The following is an 18,932-nucleotide window of genomic DNA, read 5'->3' on the forward strand; positions in this document are numbered from 1 at the left end:
GCCTTTAAGATACTTAGCCATAGTTAGTTCAAACTGTGCATAAATATCGTAATTTTAGTCTAATTGTGTGGCTACTAAAGGAACAATGAGCATTTTTTCTGTTTTTTTTTGTGTTTTCGCAAGAAAATAGCTAGCCTTTAACATACTTAGCCGGTGTGTTTGTAAGTTTTTGTGTGTGTGTGTGTGTGTAAGTTTTTTTGTGTGTTTAATTTTTTGTGTGTGTTTTAGTGTTTTGTGTTTGTGTTTGTGTGTATTATTTTTTTTTGTGTTTTTGTTATTTTTTTTTTGTTTGTGTGTGTGTGTTTGTAAGTTTGTTTGTGTTTGTGTGTTTAATATTTTGTGTGTGCCCATTTTGAATTTGGAAAATATTTATATTATTTTTAAAAATATAAATTATCAATAACTAATTTCTTTACATTGAAAAAATTCAGAATAGAACTTGAACTTTTCTTCACTTCGTTGAGAAAATTAAAAATTGAAGTAGAACTTTTTATCTTCTGGGAAAATATTCACAAGTATGCTATAGCTTTTTCTATCTACTACGGAAAAATTTAGAATAGAACTTTAAATTTCTTTAGGTCTTTTGTGAACTTAAAACAGAAGTGGAAGATTTTTATTTTCTCTGGAGAAATTACAATTGGAGTGTGTTCTTTGGTAAAATTCAGAAGAGAACTTGAACTTTTCTATCTTCCGTGAAAAATTATGAACAGTATTTAAAATTTTTTCATCTCTTTGAGAAAAATTTGATCCGAATTGAAAATTTTTTATATTATTCGGAAAAAAATAGAATTGATTAATAACTAATTTCTTTTTCATTCAGAAAATTCAGAAGAGAACTTTAACTTTTCTTAACTTCATTGATAAAATTTAAAATTGAAATAGAACTGCTTATCTTCCGAGAAAATATTCGCGACTATGATATAGCTTTTTCTATCTACTAAGGAAAAATTTAGAATTTGTAAAATAGGTTTAAGAAGGATATTAGGAAAAGAACTTGTTCTCAAATGCCATTGAAAAGTATTGCTTGGTGTTGAGGTAACCAAAAAGCTGTAGAGTATAGTTGTGGGTGAAAGGGATGGGTACTTCAACTTGTAAAATGGGTTTAGGAAGGAGCTTAAGAAAAGAACTTGTTCTGAAAAGATATAATAAAGCCTTAAAAAATTTATTAAAAATGGGGGGCTCAGGGGCCTTGGGGGCGCGGGGGGTCCTTTGGGCGCCCGGTCGACCTTGGGCGCCGGGGGGTGGGTCTTGGGGGGTTCGGGGGGCCCTTTGGGAGCTCGGGGGGCCGGTGGGGGCCCTGGGGGTTGGGCTTTGGGGGCGGGGGATGGCATTTGGGGGTCGGGGTGGGCTTTTGGGTGCCTGGGGGACATTTGGGGACCGGTGGTGGGCCTTTGGGGCGCCGGTGGCCCTTTGGGAGCCCGGGGGACCTTTGAGGACCATGGGTGGGCATTTGGGGCAGTTGGGGGGCCGGTGGAGGACCTTGGGGACCCGGTGGGTCGTTTGGGCGGTCGTTGGGCGTTTGGGGGGCCGGGAGTTGGTCTTTGGGGGTCTGGGTGGGCCTTTGGGGGCGCCGGTGGCCCTTTGCGAGCTTGGTGGGTCTTTGAGGGTCTGGGGGGACAGTTGGGGGCCTGGGAGACATTTGGGGACCGGTGGAGGGCCTTTGGGAGCTTGGGAGGGGGGGGGGGGCTTTTGAGGACCGGGGGCTTCCTTCGGGGTGGGGGAGAGGAGGATTGGAACCCTTTGGGGTTGGGTTAGAGGACCTCACACCACTGTTCAAATGAAACTTGTGTATTATAACGACCACAGAGTTTCACCTTTAAATTCTCTTCTAAAATCTCTTCAAAAATCTTCTTTTAAAATGTCTCTATCTGTTTCGCCGAAATAGTTCCATAACCTGTCTAAAACGGTTTCGCCCAAATAATCCCTAAACTCAAATTCAGCGTGTTCCTTTGTTATTGGCATCTCTGTGCTAATGCATTTCAAATTAATATGAAACCTTCTCGCGCGCTAAAACAATTCATCGCTAAGATGTTTCTTGCCTAATTGTTTCCATGGCCTTTGGTTATTAATATCCTTTGGAATTCGACCAGTAGAACTGTTCCCGTGGCAAAGACATTAATGATTTTGGATCTATTCCTGGAGAAATGTTTCTAGGCGAAAATTTTTAAAGTCTGACAGATGATGTCATTGATTGATTGATCTGTCAAGAAAGGGAAAATTAATTTGTTGTTTCTAAGGGGAATTATTGATTCACGATAGGTGAATTGAGGTCGACAGCACAGGTGTCCTGACTCGTGACAGCACCACGTGGTTTATGGTTTTCTCAGTGAGAAAGTTCCTGTTTTTCAATTTCTCACTGAGAAAACCATAAAACAGACATGAATTGCTGTTGACATCCATAAATGTGACAAAGTTCATGTTTTTCAAATTCTCACTGACATAAACAATAAAACATCCATAATTTGATGTTGACATCCTAGAAAAACATCAAATATATCGACACACACACATAACCATCCATGAAAAAGACATGAATTGCTGTTGACATCCATAAATGTGACAAAGTTCCTGTTTTTTCAAATTCTCACTGACAAAAACCATAAAAACATACAAAAATGTGAGAAAGTTTCTGTTTTTCAAATTCTCACTGACAAAAACCATTAAACATCCATGAAAACAGACATAAATGTGAGAAAATTCCTGTTTTTCAAATTCTCATTGACAAAAACCATAAACCACGTGGTTCTCGTGTCAATATATGGTGTTAAAAAAGTTGTAGGTGGCAGCAGGGGTGAGCAATGGGGGCTTTAGGGTCACCTCTACTTATAGGAATTATTTTAAAAAAATTACGTTTTCTAAAGAGTTAAAGAGGCTGAGTTACACGGTCGAACCTTAAAACGTACAGGGATTAGGAGGCACAGTTGGGGGGCTGCCGCACCCCAAACCCCCCGCTTTTGCAGCCTGTAAATAAAAAAAACAGTTTTTTAAACTGAAAGTAAGGAGCGACATTAAAACTTAAAACGAACAGAAATTATTCCGTATATGAAAGGGGCTGTGCCCTCCTCAACGCCTCGCTCTTTACGCTAAAGTTTGACTTTCTCACAACTCTTTTTTTAAACAATAAAAACTTTAGCGTAAAGAGCGAGGCGTTGAGGAGGGCACAGCCTCTTTCATATACGGAATAATTTCTGTTCGTTTTAAGATTTAATGTCGCTCCTTACTTTCAGTTTAAATTTTTTTTTTATTTAAAGGCTGCGAAAGCGGGGGATTTGGGGGCGGCAGCCCTCCAACTGTGCCTCTAATCCCTGTACGTTTTAAGGTTCGACCTTGTAACTCAGCCTCTTTAACTCTTTAGAAAACGTAGTTTTTTTCAAATAATTTCTGCACGTTTTTGTACAGTTTATTACTTATTATTGCTTGACTAACTGTTAGCTGATCGTGTCAGGAGTTAAAGTTGGGGGGGTGCCGCCCCCCAAACCACCCGCTCTTGAACTTTATTGTGTTAAGGCTTTTAAGTACTGAATACTCAAATCACGTCGTACAGGGTGCCTCCTAATCCCTGTACGTGTTAAGGTTCGAACTTGTGACTCAGCCTCTTTAACAGCCCCCCAACTGTGCCTCCTAATCCCTTGACGTTTTAAGGGTCGACCTTGTAACTCAGCTTCTTTAACTCTTTAGAAAACGTAATTTTTTTCAAATAATTTAAAAAAGAAACTGAGTTTCTTTTTTAAAGTTTAAATTCAGTATATAAAAAATTTGCTCTGACGGGGAATCGAACCCGGGTTTTCCGCCTGACAGTCTAGAGTATCAATCGCTGGACTAAAGAGACACAATTATAATTTTTTTTTAGTAAATGGGATCTATTTTTGACGCAAGCAAATTCCCACAAAACTTGATATTTGGTTTTTGGAAAACAGAGAAGGAATAATCAGATTGAGCTGAAATTTCGAGGATAAGCTTCCAGGCCCCAGGAAAGCTTATCTTATAAATTTCAGCCCGATCAGACAACGTTAAAGGGGGGTTGTGGTGGGAAAAATTAACATGGGCTATTATAGGAAAACGAGGTTTTTCGTAAATGTAAATTCGGGGGATAATTTTTTCGGTCTGAAAATATCAAAAGGCCCTCACAGGTTGAATTCTGCTTCGAATGAGTCCTCATTCACCCGGATCAGTTGCCAACTGTGGCCTGTAGGCGTGGATAAGAAAAAAAAGAAATGATGATGAATTTTAAGTGGCTATATTTGGTTTTTTGAAAACAGGGACGGAGTGATCGGATTGAGCTGAAATTTCGAGGATAAGCTCCCAGGCCCTAGGAAAGCTTAACCTCTAAATTTCAGCCCAATCGGACAACATCAAAGGGGGCTGTGGTGGGAGGGTCGAAACGTCCGGCCCAGTTTACCCCATGAAGATAAAGTCGGAGGAGGATGAAATTTTGCAAGTTTCTTAGTTTGAGCTTGGGCAACAAAATGCGATTACCGCCGTCTCTCTGCGGCCTCTAGGACCTGAAATCGCTTAACATTGTGGTGGGTCGCCTCTATAGAGGCACAAGTGTGCCTCCTTGAAAGACGATAAGAGCCCGCTTATAGCGGGCTATTATAGGAAAACGAGGTTTTTCGTAAATGTAAATTCGGGGGATAATTTTTTCGGTCTGAAAATATCAAAATGCCCTAAACGGTCTAATTCTGGTTATAATTATTTCTAATTCACCCGGTTCAGTTGCCAACTATGGCCTTTAGGCGTGGATAACAAAAAAAAAGAGAAATGAACTTTCAAGTGGCTATATTTGGTTTTTGGAAAACAGGGAAGGAGTGATCGGATTGAGCTGAAATTTCGAGGATAAGCTCCCGGGCCCTAGGAAAGCTTAACCTCTAAATTTCAGCCCAATCGGACAACGTTAAAGGGGGGCTGTGGTGGGAGGGTTGAAACTTCCGGCCCGGTTTACCCCATGAAGATAAAGTCGGAGGAGGATGAAATTTTGCACGTTTTTTAGTTTGAGCTTGGGCTACAAAATGCGATCACCGCCGTCTCTATGCGACCTCTAGGACCTGAAATCGCTTAACATTGTGGTGGGTCGCCTCTTTATAGAGGCACAAGTGTGCCTCCTTGAAATAATAAAAATACAAAATTGTACGTCCAATGCCTTAAGCCCATTAAATCTTAGATGTCTCCAGTCAGTCGGGTTGAAGCCATAAGCCTGTCTTTACAATCGACCCTTATAAAAAAATATGTCAAATCTTAATTCCAGACCGTGTCCAGCATTTTTATTGGGGGGGGGGACTAAAAAACCAAAATGTTCCTTTAGTGAAAAATAAGTTAAAAACACAGACAAATCTTGGTAGTGCTTGCCCTTCCCCTGCATAAAATATTTGCAGCGTCTATTATACATTCCAGCACCAGAATTACCCCCCCCCCCACTTCCTCACCATCATCACTGATCACCCAACTTAAGGGACGCCTTCCGTCTAAAATATAGACTTTTCATTAAAAGATGTTTAATGAAATTTCATTTAAAGACGCTAATTTCCTTCTATACTAATCATAGGAAATAAGTACCTGCTGTTAAAAGTGCAAATGTATAAACAAGTATTTTAGAATTTCTGAAAACAATGACTAAATGGAAAAATTAATACGATTTAATCCACTAACAGGGCTGAGCTCGTTTGGGACTAATTCAAACTATGTCTCGCGCTCATTGATATTGTGAATGCATTTAGGGACAGACTCACCAATTAAATTTCGTCGTTCAACGAAGGTCTTTTCTTCCTCTTTGATTACAAAATGATACAAACTTTCGACTGAAAATACCCTATATTAATTAACAATCCTATTTGGCTCGCCTGCCAAAACTGACTGAGAAAAAATATCACGCTTTTGGGCGCTAAAACCGCTTTGTCCTTGTACAAACCATAACTCGTCTATTCACAGATAGACAAAATATAAGCAGTCAAATACATTACTTCCTATGCTGCTTACACTTTATTTGCATTGTCTTCCTGTTGCTTTACATTCGACGATCATAACATGCTCTAAATTGTGTCTGCGCCCCGTTTGAAATGAATCTGTAGTAGACAAGCTGCCGATTCAGCAGCATATGCAAATTCATGAATCTGCAGCAGATAAGCACTGTATCTGAAACCTACAAAGCCTCTCGAGAAGAGGCTATATGTTAAATTTAGAATTAATGTTGCAAGAACAGAGTAAAGAAACAAGTATGACAAAATTCGTCACAAAAATGAGTAACAAAATTCGTCATTATTTAACAAGATATGTCAAAATCATGCAAACTTTTTACAAAGTTTGTCACACGAATAAACACAACTCAGAATCGTTCTGGATTGTTGATTATATTCTGGATAAGACAGAAATAACTTGATTGTATATTTGGATTTTTTGTCATCTTTGCTGTACTTTATTTTTCTAGTTTCTTTTAGTTCTGGACTGGTTTTTCAATTTTAAGCTTTTTTTTCTTTTTATGACTAAATTATTTTTAGATATCCCTCTTTTTTTACTTGCACTGAAGACGCCTCGTTCAAATGTTTAAGGTAAGGAGCGGCAGGCACAAAACGAGCATTGTCAATATAAATTGGAACGAAAAAATTGAATTTTTATAACAATACATACATCACCAGAATCCTTTTTATACTGATTTTTAGTGTTTGAAATTCATTTGTTTTTAAATTTACTAAGAAAAACATGTACTTATTTTTAAAGAGGGGGAAAACACTCCAAAAGTTTTATGAAGTTGACAGAAACTGCAACATCAAATTCCCCATAACTAAAAACCACGGAGAAGGTTTTCAATACGCTCTCTGTACAAAATCAATACATTTTTCGATTTTTTTCGAGGAGAATGGGGATGGGGGGAGAATTTTTCCGAGGAGAACTTGTGCGTTAGTTAGTTTGTTTGTTTGTTTTATGCTGTTGTTTTATTTTTATTTGTTTTTATTTTACCATAGGTGATGACATGCAATCAGTAGTCCAAGTATATCAGGGACTCTTTCAAGGCAAAATTTGAAGTTCTAGTGCCTTTTTGAGTCACGAAGGAGACCACATATTATCAAAATACTGATTTCTGTCAGCTTATGCCATAAAACAATAATGTTGGCCCAAATAGGACCAACAGTCTATAGAGTTGAAGTTCTGAGATAGCCAATTGGTTTACAACAATTGAAACGCTTTTTATACAGTCACTTATTTCAGAAGTCATATTGTTACGTTGTAGCATTAATTCCCAAAACACATAGGCAGTTCTTGCAGCAAAAGCTGGTAATTATAGGCCAATATTTTTAGGCTTGATATGACTGAGCTGATTAATTTGAAGTTTCAAATACAGTGTTGCATAATTGCGCTCAAACTATTAGAGGAAGGCCAGTGGATATTTCTAAGAGTTGAGGAAGGGGGTACATGAAGCCTCAGCCTCAAAAAGTACATTTTTGAACATAAAATTTTTAAATTTCTCCGAGATACCCTAAGATTAATTCTGAGGAGGCGGAGCTGAGAGAATATACCCCTAACCGCCCTTGATTTGGAGGACTATATTTGGACTAAATGCACCATGTAAGTGCTAGGAAGGATTCAATGAAATGGGACATTTAGGGGTCGGGCTGCAACTGGGAGAGGTATATAGATTTACCTGTGGGAGGGTGGAGACCAAAAAGTGAAATCTGAAGCCTAAAGTTTCCAAATTTCCATGAGAGGTCTTTTAGATCGACACGAACGGGGATGAGGTCATTTACTGTCTGCCTCCCTCCCTTTTGAGAGATACATTTGGACTAAGAGTACAATATGGGCGCTAAGGCTATGAGAGTTTCTCTCTTACTGGAGATATTTCAGCGTCAAATAGAAGACTAAATTCATACGCTCACCCGCAGAGAGATGAGAACATCTCCGAATAACAATATTTCTCCAAAGACCCCAAACTCCCCTTCAAAAATTTGTAAATCATGGACTAAAGAAATTTTTTGCATTTTAGACATTTCACTACGTTCAAAGGCATTCAAAAACGCCATAAAATCGTCAAAGTCATTACTTTTGAAGAATCAAATTGGTCTTTGGATTTCAGCTGTTATGAAATTCATCTGATTCTGCAGTTGCAGTTACAATTAACAAAAATATAGAAGATGACATGAAAACATAGAAAACTTACCCAGCATTTTTCCTTTTATGTGGCCCATGGAATCTTTCCTAGATAAGACTTGACCTTCATCCCATTTTGGATTGAGATGACAAGCACTGACTGATTTTGCAATTATGAAGATAATGAAGCCCATACTTAGAATTCGTCTGGCAGGAACGTTCGCAGGGCTTGTTTTCGGAGAATGGGGGAGGGGTAGTCTTAAAAAAGCCAAAAAGATAGGCAAATTATATGGAGAATTTTAGAAATTATGAATAGAGGTTCGAAAGATCTAAGTATTAATTCTATCTTGTCAGAGGTAACCGGCAATCCTACGATTTGATGTTGATAACATGGGCGACTATTGCCCAATTTGTTATCACGTACAGGAATGTTGACGAAAATTGCACGCATAAGACGACTCTCGGATGGGACGAATATTTGAAAAACGAAAAATGTTCCCAATATTGGCAAACTCAACATCCAGACTTTAGTTAAACATTGTAAAACTGATTTTCTATTGGAATTTATTATAGATATATAAGTAAAAGAACTGCGGTAGGCTTTTTGATCCGGAGAAGAATGTATCCCTGGGACATTTTTCTTACTATCAGGACAATCCGGTAGTATTCATCGTAGAACACTTACTTCATCCGCCCTCCAGCTGCTAAATGGCCATTGATCACTTCCACATCTGTATCGGAAAGGGTAGCGAGTGTATGCCTGAAATGGCCCATCAGAAATCTCTCAGTCGTCCAGATATATGCAGCAAGCTTTGCTCAAAGTGAACAGGAACATGATCAATTCTTCGTTCAGTGACAGATTGTCACTGACCAGATTCTCAAAAATGCTGGGTATCTTAATACAAGGGGAAAACGATTTATTAAGTTCAGCAGAGAAACTTAACTTCCCATTACAAACACCTTCTTTAAATGCATACGCTGCCAAAAAGCGACTACAAAATCTCCCTACGGAGTAGTAAAAATATGTACAACTTCTTTCTGATATCAATATCATTATCAGAATGGGCAAGAATGGGGGAGGGGAAGTCTAAAAAAAAAAGCATTAAAAATAGGCAAATTATATGGAATATTTTAGAAATTATGAATACAGGTTCGAAAGATCTAAGCATTAATGCAACCTTGTCAGAGGTAACCGGCAATCCTACGATTTGATGTTGATAACATGGGCGACTATTGCCCAATTTGTTATCACGTACAGGAATGTTGACGAAAATTGCACGCATAAGACGATTCTCAGATGGGACGAATATTTTGACTAGCGAAAAATGCCTTGTAAAACTGATTTCCTATTGAAATTCTGATAGATATAAAAGAATTCGGCTTTTTGATCCGGAAAAGAATGTGTCCCTGGGACATTTTTCTTGGATGAATTATACTTTATTTAAAAACGAACTCTCACAACATTAAACTGCCAAATTCACCGTTTTTTGTCAATTACATTATAAAAAAATAACGATGGTCCCGACTGGCCTGTCATTTAAAAACGCTAACAAACAAACTGACCCATTATAAGACAAGAGTACAATTTTCATTTATTTAGGATTTCAACTAACGCTGGCACAAAGCTCTTTCTATAACGCTCAGTTCTTGCATTGATAGTATTTAGGACCGGTATTTTTCGTGCTTTTGATCGAGGTAAACGCAGCTTTGGTGGGCAATAAGGGGATGGGAGTAGATACTGAAAACACCGGTTAAGACGCAGGTTATTCCTGAAATTAGTGCAAAGAGCAATGCGTCGGGCTGCCAAGATTGGAAGACAGGATTCCTTGAGGAGGAGAATGTAAGGCACTTTGCCCCGACCATAAATAATTCTCAGGGCTCTCTTCTGGATAATTTCTAGCCTATCGGAATGATCAACCGTAAGGTCAACAAGCCATACCGGGCAAGCATACTCAAGCAGTGAACGGATTTCTTACTATCAGGACATTCTGGCAGTGTTCACCAAATAGAACTGGTTTCATAGTAGCGAGCGTATGCCTGAAATGACTCATCAGAAAGCTCTCAGTCCTCCAGATACATGCAGCCAACTTCGCTCAATGTGAGCAGGAACGTGACCAATTCATCGTTCAGTGACAGGTTGTCACTGACCAGATTCTTAAATGACGTACTTAAAGTCATGGGTGACTTCAAAATAATGGTGCGCAGTAGCCTTTCAAGCTAAAAAGATGTCCAGTACCCACAAGGAGATGGGTGTCTTAATGCAAGGGAAGAATGATTAATTAACTTTAATAGAGAAACTTAACTTCCCATTACAAACACATTCTTTAAGGGCACACGCTACCAAAAAACGACAACAAATAAATCTCCCTATGGAGTGGTAAAAATTATGTACAACTTCTTTCTGATATCAAGATGATAGGAGTAATTTATAGGTGACTAAATGGCGGAAGATTTGACCCAAACCAGGCACTGACAATGCCCAAGTTCACCCTGAGGTTAAGAAACTCCCAAAAAGCGAGAATTTCTGGATTTTCGAATAAAACTCTTCTGTGATATCGTAAAAGAATGCATACACCACTAGCCATGACGTCCTGAAGCAACTCACTCCCTTATAACTCCCGAAGAGCCTGACCACTTGGCGGGCAACCTACCAAATTCTAGAGACTGTAAGTGGCATGCTTGCTAGAAATGCTAAAGACACAACCATGGATAACTGAAGATCTAATCCTCGACAAAAGATAGAATATAGCAACAAATCTGGCCAACGAAGCTGAAACGACTGCAAACTCATCAAAAGGAGAGTCAAGCGGGAGGTCAGGAAGACACTCTGAAAGAAAACTGTTTGGGGAAGAGAACAGTCAATAGACCATTCGCCAGGAAAAATCCCTCAACATCCGTAATCCTTGACGAACAGAGGAACGACATCAGTGATGCGATCAAACGATAGTCGGAACTTTTTTTTTGTGGGGGAGGGAATAAATCACCCAACAGCAACAGAGCCTGATGCCCTAAGCTCCTTTCCAATCATAGATCGTGACATTCAGCCGACTCCTCTTAGATCTAAGATTAAAGCGTCGCTTGAATATCTGAGGCCAGACGAAGCTCCAGGACTGAACAATCGGGTGAGGGCTATGGAGAGAATATGCTTGTTACAAGTTTACATACTCCTGAAAACTTATCTGCCAAAATATCTTAGATAAAAGGTACCCTAAAGCAACTTCATGTTGCAGTACGAGCCAATAAGGAAGGTGTGCCTAAGACTTTGCCGACTTTTTTGGCCAATAGCCCTGGACTAGGTCTAATTATAATGAACATGGCTAGCTCCCAGGAACTTATCATGAAAATCCTGAGCCTCATGAAATACGTTTCAGCTACTTTTGACGAGACGGTCAACCATTCTAAACAAGTTAGGTATGGTAGCTCCGGTCTTCGACATGCTCTAAACTTGGCATCTATCCATGATACATGAAGAGGTTTAAATCTGGGCTCTCTGGTCTTTTTTGGGGGTTATTAAAAGATTTGTTTTTCTGTCTCTCAAAGAGCATCAAAATTCAAAAATAAGTACATATTCATTAAAATTGCAAAATTATCACTAAAAGCTTAGAGTATGACGTTTATATCTATACAGATTCCCTATACAGGAATGACAATGTGGTGCAATCAGTATGTGGTGCTATGTGTGCAATGTCAGCGTGCAATCAAATTTATGCGTGCCAATACTTAACAATATTCAAACTCTGGCACATAGTTAAAATTGAGAGGTATCCAGCTCGTGCAGAATGCTAGTCCAAGTTCTTGTATATTGATTTAAGGCGTAGTCATTTCTTGTACATAAGGACATTATAATGACAAAACTTACTCTGTTTTCGGTTGTATCAGGATTTGCCCATTTAGGTAGAAAATCTGCAGCTTCGGCTAAAAGGAAATCTCCGTCTTCGTCCCAAACTCTAGAAAAAAGTATTCATTATGAGAGAAAAACATTAGATTTAAGAACGGGGATGAAAAAGGTCAAACCCATGGGCCATGAATACCCCCTAAGTGTTTTAACGGTAAAAAGGCTAAATATACAGAATTGAACTTTACAGTTCGTACCGGCGGTGTTGATCATTTAGAGCTGGGTCGACTCTGGCTGAGCTTACAAAGTCACGCCACTGACCTTAGTTCCAAACCAAATAACCAGCGTCATCAGGATTCGAACCACTGTTCTCTCGGAAACATGATTTCAAGTTTTGCGTGCTAACCACTCGGCAAGGGCGCCCATTGAAAATTCATTTTGAATTGGACAAAAACAAGAGAGTTTATTTTCACTAAAGAAAGACTACGCTTCTTACTGTTTTGTACATAACGTATGTTTTTATGTTATACAAATAAACAACTTAAGTCCCGAGACTATGTTGGCTACATGTAACATCACACAAAAAAAAGAAAAAAAAGACTAGGAAAATTTTCAATGATCAACAAAGAAAAGGAGTAAATTTTCTTGCAGACACTGAATTTAAGCTTCTTCAGCGCCAGAAGGTTTCATCTTTCTCCAAAAAATGGAAAAAAATAAAAATATGAAAAACTGCAAGAAAAACAAAAAAAACATACAAAAAGGAGAAAGGAGATATAATTAAAACGTGATTAAAACCCACCTAAATATTCTTATACTTGACCCTATTCCACTGGATTCTTTTTCTTATTACAGTTATTTTTGTCTTTTTTTTTGGTTTGTCTATTATAAAACCTTTTTCTTGCACAAAAGATAGTTTCTCCATCGAAATGTCTGCATTTTTCCTATGTTGTTCAGTGGCTGAAAATTTTCCTTGTTTCTTGTTTGAATTAATAATGAAACCTAAATAAAAGTAATGATATTGAAGAAGAGAGGAAAAAAGATTAATCGACGTTCATGGCAGTGCTGAGCCACGAGACTATACTGTTTTAATAATACAAGGTATTTTACTTACCTATATTTACCAACAAAACAAAAGAAACAAAAGCTCTAAATCAAAGTTATGTAGTTTGTAAAACCTGAAAATTCTCCAATTTATTTGACCATACTTTGTATATCGACTATGAAAAATCGATTTTAGAAATCAGAAATTGACTATGAAAAATCAAATGGAAAAAAAATCTAGAAATTTCCGACAGTATAACGCAGCTCTGAACTCAAGCACTTACACCGACATTTGTTCCTGGCAGAAGGAAGAGAGGGGGCAAAGAGTCGACACAGAAAAAAACTGAAAAAAATTCTGTATTTGCTGATCCACAAACCATCAGCAAACTTAGATGCGATCCTTTCTGTCATTAAATTAAGCAGCCTTTAAAAAAAGTTCTCAAAGAAAAACAAAGAGCAGTAAAAAATCCTAAAATGGTTGAAAAAAGTCGTGTAATAAGTCAAACTTCCAACGAACAAAAACTACTATGAATGAATAAATGCAACCAAAGACAAACAGAGGATAATAAACTCAAACTTAAAACGAACCAATAATTAACACAAATAATAAGAGTTGGGATGCCGCTCCCTTCACACCATTCTAAAGGTTAAAGCAGCACTTCCCAACTTTTTTGAAGGCTACCTGGTGCAAGGTTATAAGGTTTTTGTGACCCACCTTATGAAAAAAAAATCTTAATTGAAATAAAAATTTTTAAAATAACGTCCCAGTTATTTGTTTACTAATGTCAAACAAAAATTGAAAATAATTTTATATTTCAAAAATCCATCATTGAAAAACTAACGATTATATTCATTAGAACTTTAGTAATTGAATTTACTAAGTTCACTAAGTAAATAGTTTTTCCTAAAACAATGTTTGTTCCTAAAAATTAATTTTTCCATCGTTTTTTCAAAGTGAAGGAACAGTGAAGAACGGGGGAGGGGGTTTAGCCCCACCCCCGAAATGTTTGTCTGACTCGTAAAAACGTAACAAAAATGGATATAAACAAATTTGTATGCGTTGTTTGAGGGGTTTTTGTGTACCCCCCCCAGAAACAAAATCTTTGAGTACCCCCCCCCCCGAAAAAAATCCTGGGTACGGCCTTGCTTTGAATGAACTGAAATTAACAGAAAAAAAAATGTGTCACTTTAAAATAGTGAAAATAAACAAATATTCACAAATATATTCATTCCAACGTATTGTTTCCTTTTTCCCTTAAAAATTAATTAGTATTTCGTTTTTTTTTAATATGCATTGCTTAAAATAAAGCAAAACCGACACTCTAGTCTTGAGGGATTTGAGGGGAGACTTGCAGCCATTCTCTTATTAGTCATATTTTTGTTTCTCTTAAGCTTAACTTCGTTATCATTTTACGGAAAAACAAAGTATATTATTTTTGATTAACAAAAATTAAATAAAGATTAAATTGATATAAATTTATAGCTTTCTACAAGCAAAAATTAATCTATGAAGTTAAAATAACCGAAACAGAAGCTAGGTTCCGAACTACTAGATTACGGACTGCGGGACTACTTTGCTGAAAACGAACACCATACGTGAATTTTAAACCAAAATGTTTTTTTTATATTGGACTTCAAGGTAACAATATTAGTTAAGGATTTGTAATCAACGGACATAGAGATCCTGAAATACCAGCTTTGATGCAAATCAAACAGTATTTGAGAAACAACTACTTAATGTGTTTTGATTTTGAACCTCTTTATCACAACACCAGGCTCTGGTCTGTCATCAAACACCACGGTACTTGTGCACTAAATGGTGCACAGGAAAGAAGTCAAGTTTGGTTGATGCTAATAAAAAAAATAGGATGAATATATAAAAGTTTCAAAACAAATTTGGGCTATATATTTGCACATTAGGGGGGGGGGGGGGTAAAGCATAGCATATATTAAGTACGTAACCTAACCTAACCTAGGTACCGTTCACCCCCCGCCCCTAAGCCCCAAAAAAACCGTAAGTACCGTAAACGCATTGAAAACCACGCGTTACATTCCTTTTCAATAGTGCATTTAATTGCAGATACCCGTTTGGCGGGTTTCGTCTCTCGTTTCCTCCATACAGCTATAGCGGTGGATACCGATTAGTGCACAAGTACCAACACCACTTAATAAAAATATACGTAGTTGCTTTTGTTATAGGATATCCAGGAATCTTGATAATTATTAATTATGAATATCTAATCACGTTGGGAGACAAAAGAACTGAAAGAAGCACAGATTAAAAAGCCTTTTGACTCTGATTCCAACAAGATGTAAGACACCCAGGATTATTGTAATGTTTCTTAAATTGTTTCGATTTTAGACATCTTTATTGCGATATTACCCTCGGATTTGCAATCAGCAAATTCTGAAACTTTTAAATCCTACCTTTGGTTAAAATCAAACATTTGTGTCATATATATAATAACAGCTTTATGTGCAGTCATTCTGCGATCTTAATAATTTTAAAAATGAATGTTCCTGATTTTGGATAATATCCTAAATAATCCCAGAATGGAAAGAGGCAGAACATATAGAATTAGAGGGGGGATGGAGAAGTCATTGACCTAAGAGGGCCACTTTGGATCCTGTGATCAGCTTGAAAATTGCTTGCTTGACTCTAACTTTAATAAGGTTAAATACCTCCACCATTTGTGAAATATGTACTTAACTTATTTTGATGTTTGACAAATATATTGTCATATTAGGCCAACTTTGTAAGTATCGAATTTGGGGAAAAATCAAGGCCCATTCGTGAAATACGAGCTAAATATATTTTTTATGGGGGGGGGGGGACATTCATCCTACGACCTCTAATTTTGACTATGACTGTCCTTTATCCTCCTAAGTTTTTCCTGTTACCTTTATTATTTTTGGTTGCAAGGTTGATAATTACTTTTATTGTGATTTTCATAATTTCTTCGGTGTTCGATAGAATTAGTGTTATTTGTTTAATCTAGCCTCGATAACAAAATTAATATAACCCCAAAAACTAACATTAATATTCTTTATTTGCAGATAAACCGTTCCTTTCCGGTTGTTGTTCATTTGAAAAACTTTGGAAGATAAATACATGAGTAGAATTTAAATTTTAGTTTGATGGGTCTTAGTGTTGAGTGTGGAAATTTGAAGATTTTTTCGGGAACTGGAAAATCTACTGCGATACAATGGGCAGCTTATTGGTAATTTTTTTTTTTTACAGGGGTTTTAAGTCACCATTATTCAGACTTTTTAGAGTGAGTTTACTTCGGAGCAATCCTGGAGGGGGGGGGGGAGAATCAATATGTTGCAACCAAACAATGTGCCGATTTCTCCATTGAAGAGGTTATACGGGGTTTTCCCCATTGGATTTTTAATCGTTTAGTTTTATACAATAGAAAACAGAAACAGGAATCTGAGTCAACTTCTGCCAGAAAATGGTATATGAAGACTCAATTTAGTTATTTTTGTGTGGCCAGATATCGAGTGATATAAAGGGTCTATGTATTTAGACATTTACATACAAAGCCAAAGCTAAAAGGGAAATTGGTGGATTTTTCTATAAAAGAGCTGCCCGATGGTACCAAGTACTGAATTGTTAGCCAATATTTTCCAAATAAAATGTAACCTGTTCCGAAATGTGAATCACGCGGTACTAAAGCTTCTGAAATCGGAACATAAAGTAATTAGCTTTACGGTAGTTCTAAACCGATTTCTATCTAATAATTTTTGCTTGGTAGTGATTTGGCCATATTTGGGCAGCTTTGCGACACAGTGACATAGATTGTTACTTTTTCGAGGTAGGGTCCCTTTTGTTAAAAAATCACGGCACTGTTATTTTAAATTTCTGACAAGTCCTTTCTTTATTTTCTACGCGTACTGGTTGAAAGCGATCAGCCCCTGGAAAAAGCGATAATGGTCCAATATAATCAGGCCTCCAAAGAAACAAAAAAAAAAAAAAATGAAACAAAAGCCTCCAAAAATGAAAAAAAATAAAATAAGACACGAATCGTTGACCCCTCTTAGAACAGATATAAAATTTCAAATTTTGTAAATGGGAGCTTGAAACGCCCCCTCCAGTTTTCTCGGAAATTTTGATAAATTTGATGTTGCAGCTTTGATCAAGCGTTAACATCAAATACTATCTGCTTTGGGGGATAAATATCTTTTAAATACCTAGCATCAGTAGTAACAACAGATTAATTTGTTGTACTTATTGTGGACAAGATTCTGTTTCGGCTTTCACTGACAAGGGTCGCTCTTTTACCATGCATTGCCAAGAAACATTAGGTTTTTCTTAGATAGCCCTACTTAAATATAATAAAATAGGGATAATATACTAGTCATTCACATGTAGGGGCAACGATTCAAAATCAAAGTAAAGTGATAACCCTGTCACCTTTTGTTCACCCATACTCGACGCCTTTTTGTAAATATGTATTTTATATTTTGGATTCTATATTGCAATATTAGCATTAATAGCCTCAGATTTTTAACAAATAATCTCACGAATCAAAAAGAACGGAATTCATAAATACAAACTTTGTTGAAAGTTGTAGCTCAAATCATTTGTAAAATATGTTATTGGTGTGTTACGATTTAGGATAGTCACAAATATAACTGGATTATTTGCAAAAAGATGAACCTTTTATTATTCCGGATAATTAAAAAATAAAGAAAAATCTGAGAAGGTTCATCAATCGAAAGAGTACGACCCGTCTTAATTAGATAGTTGTATGCCCGTAACTGCTCGTAACTGTATCAATCAGTTTATGCAAGCTCTGCTTTGATACTTCTTGCACAGGTAGTTCACTCGTCTTGGCGAGTCTTGACGTTCGCCCCTCATATTTCTTAGGTCTGCTAAGAGAGGAGTAAATCCGGTTATCGTCAAATCTCAAAGGGATATGTATGCGATGCTACGAGTCCGGCTGAAAATCCCCCTTGAGAAAGACGAATGGCACTGGATAAAACTGTACCAGTTAAGAAAGGAGCATTGCACGGTGTCATTACTTCACATTGTTATTCCAATAATTATGTCCTCGAAGCTCAAGACCAGTGTTTGTCTTGGCATTCCCATTGGAAATATAATTTCTCACACTCGCCATCTCTTAACAGAAGACATCAAGCGCCTAATATCAGCTTCATATGCTTCCATAGTCTCAGTAAAGCCTCATTTTAATCGCCTTTATCTGTCAATTAAATAAAAAAAGCAAGTTTGTTCAACTGAAAGCAAGGAGCAACATTAAAACTTAAAACGAACAGATATTATTACGTATATGAGGGGAGTCACTCCCTCGTCAATACCTCACTCTTCACGCTAAATTTTGAATTTTTTCACAAATCTTTAAGAATGACTCCTGAATCACAAAGGCCGTTTAATTAGAATAAAAAGCTTTTTTAAAAGCACTAAGGAACTTTAGCGTAAAGAGCAAGGTATTGACGAGGGGACAAACCCCCTCATATACGTAATAACTTCTGTTCGTTTTAAGTTTTAATGTTGCTCCTTACTTTCAGTTGAAAAAACTTGTTTTCTTTATTTAATTTCTGATCATTTTTTAAATAATGACTGGAAACCCGGCTCTCCCTCCATGGAAAATCCCTTCCCCCATGAAAAATTTCTCTATGAAAGCATCCTCCCGCGTAACCCACCCCACAGAAAAATCGCCCCTGATAACGCGTGTATACTTCCCAATAACCAACACTATACGTAAACAATGGGCAAAGTTCATAACTTGCAGCCCTTCCCCAGGGACTTTAGAGGGTTAAGTCATCCTCGAAGACATAGTTATTGAATTTTTTTACTATGCTGAACAAAATGTCTATCTCAAAGGGAAAATGAGCGTGGTAGGGGGGCTAGCTGCCCTCCAATATTTTTGATCACTTAAAAAGGGCACTAGAACTTTTTATTTCCGATCAAATGAGCCCTTTTCCGATTTTTTACGATCACTGGTTCGATTTGATC

At 37.3% G+C, this 18,932-nt stretch overlaps 1 protein-coding gene across 2 annotated transcripts in view; it reads right to left on the minus strand.

Annotated features, from left to right (window-relative positions):
- The window catches only part of LOC148942208 (protein ecdysoneless homolog), a 222,158-nt gene that overhangs the window by 117,067 nt on the left and 86,159 nt on the right, over positions 1-18,932 (minus strand). For both annotated transcript variants that reach the window (XM_089103380.1, XM_089103381.1), the window contains exon 2: positions 11,936-12,023. In XM_089103380.1, the coding sequence (XP_088959506.1) occupies positions 11,936-12,023 (88 nt within the window). The remainder of the gene's footprint in view (positions 1-11,935; positions 12,024-18,932) is intronic.

Source organism: Artemia sp. Qi Xiang Cuo, chromosome 17 (assembly GCF_049724085.1).
Source record: "Artemia sp. Qi Xiang Cuo chromosome 17, ASM4972408v1, whole genome shotgun sequence".
NCBI classification, from domain to species: domain Eukaryota; kingdom Metazoa; phylum Arthropoda; class Branchiopoda; order Anostraca; family Artemiidae; genus Artemia; species Artemia sp. Qi Xiang Cuo.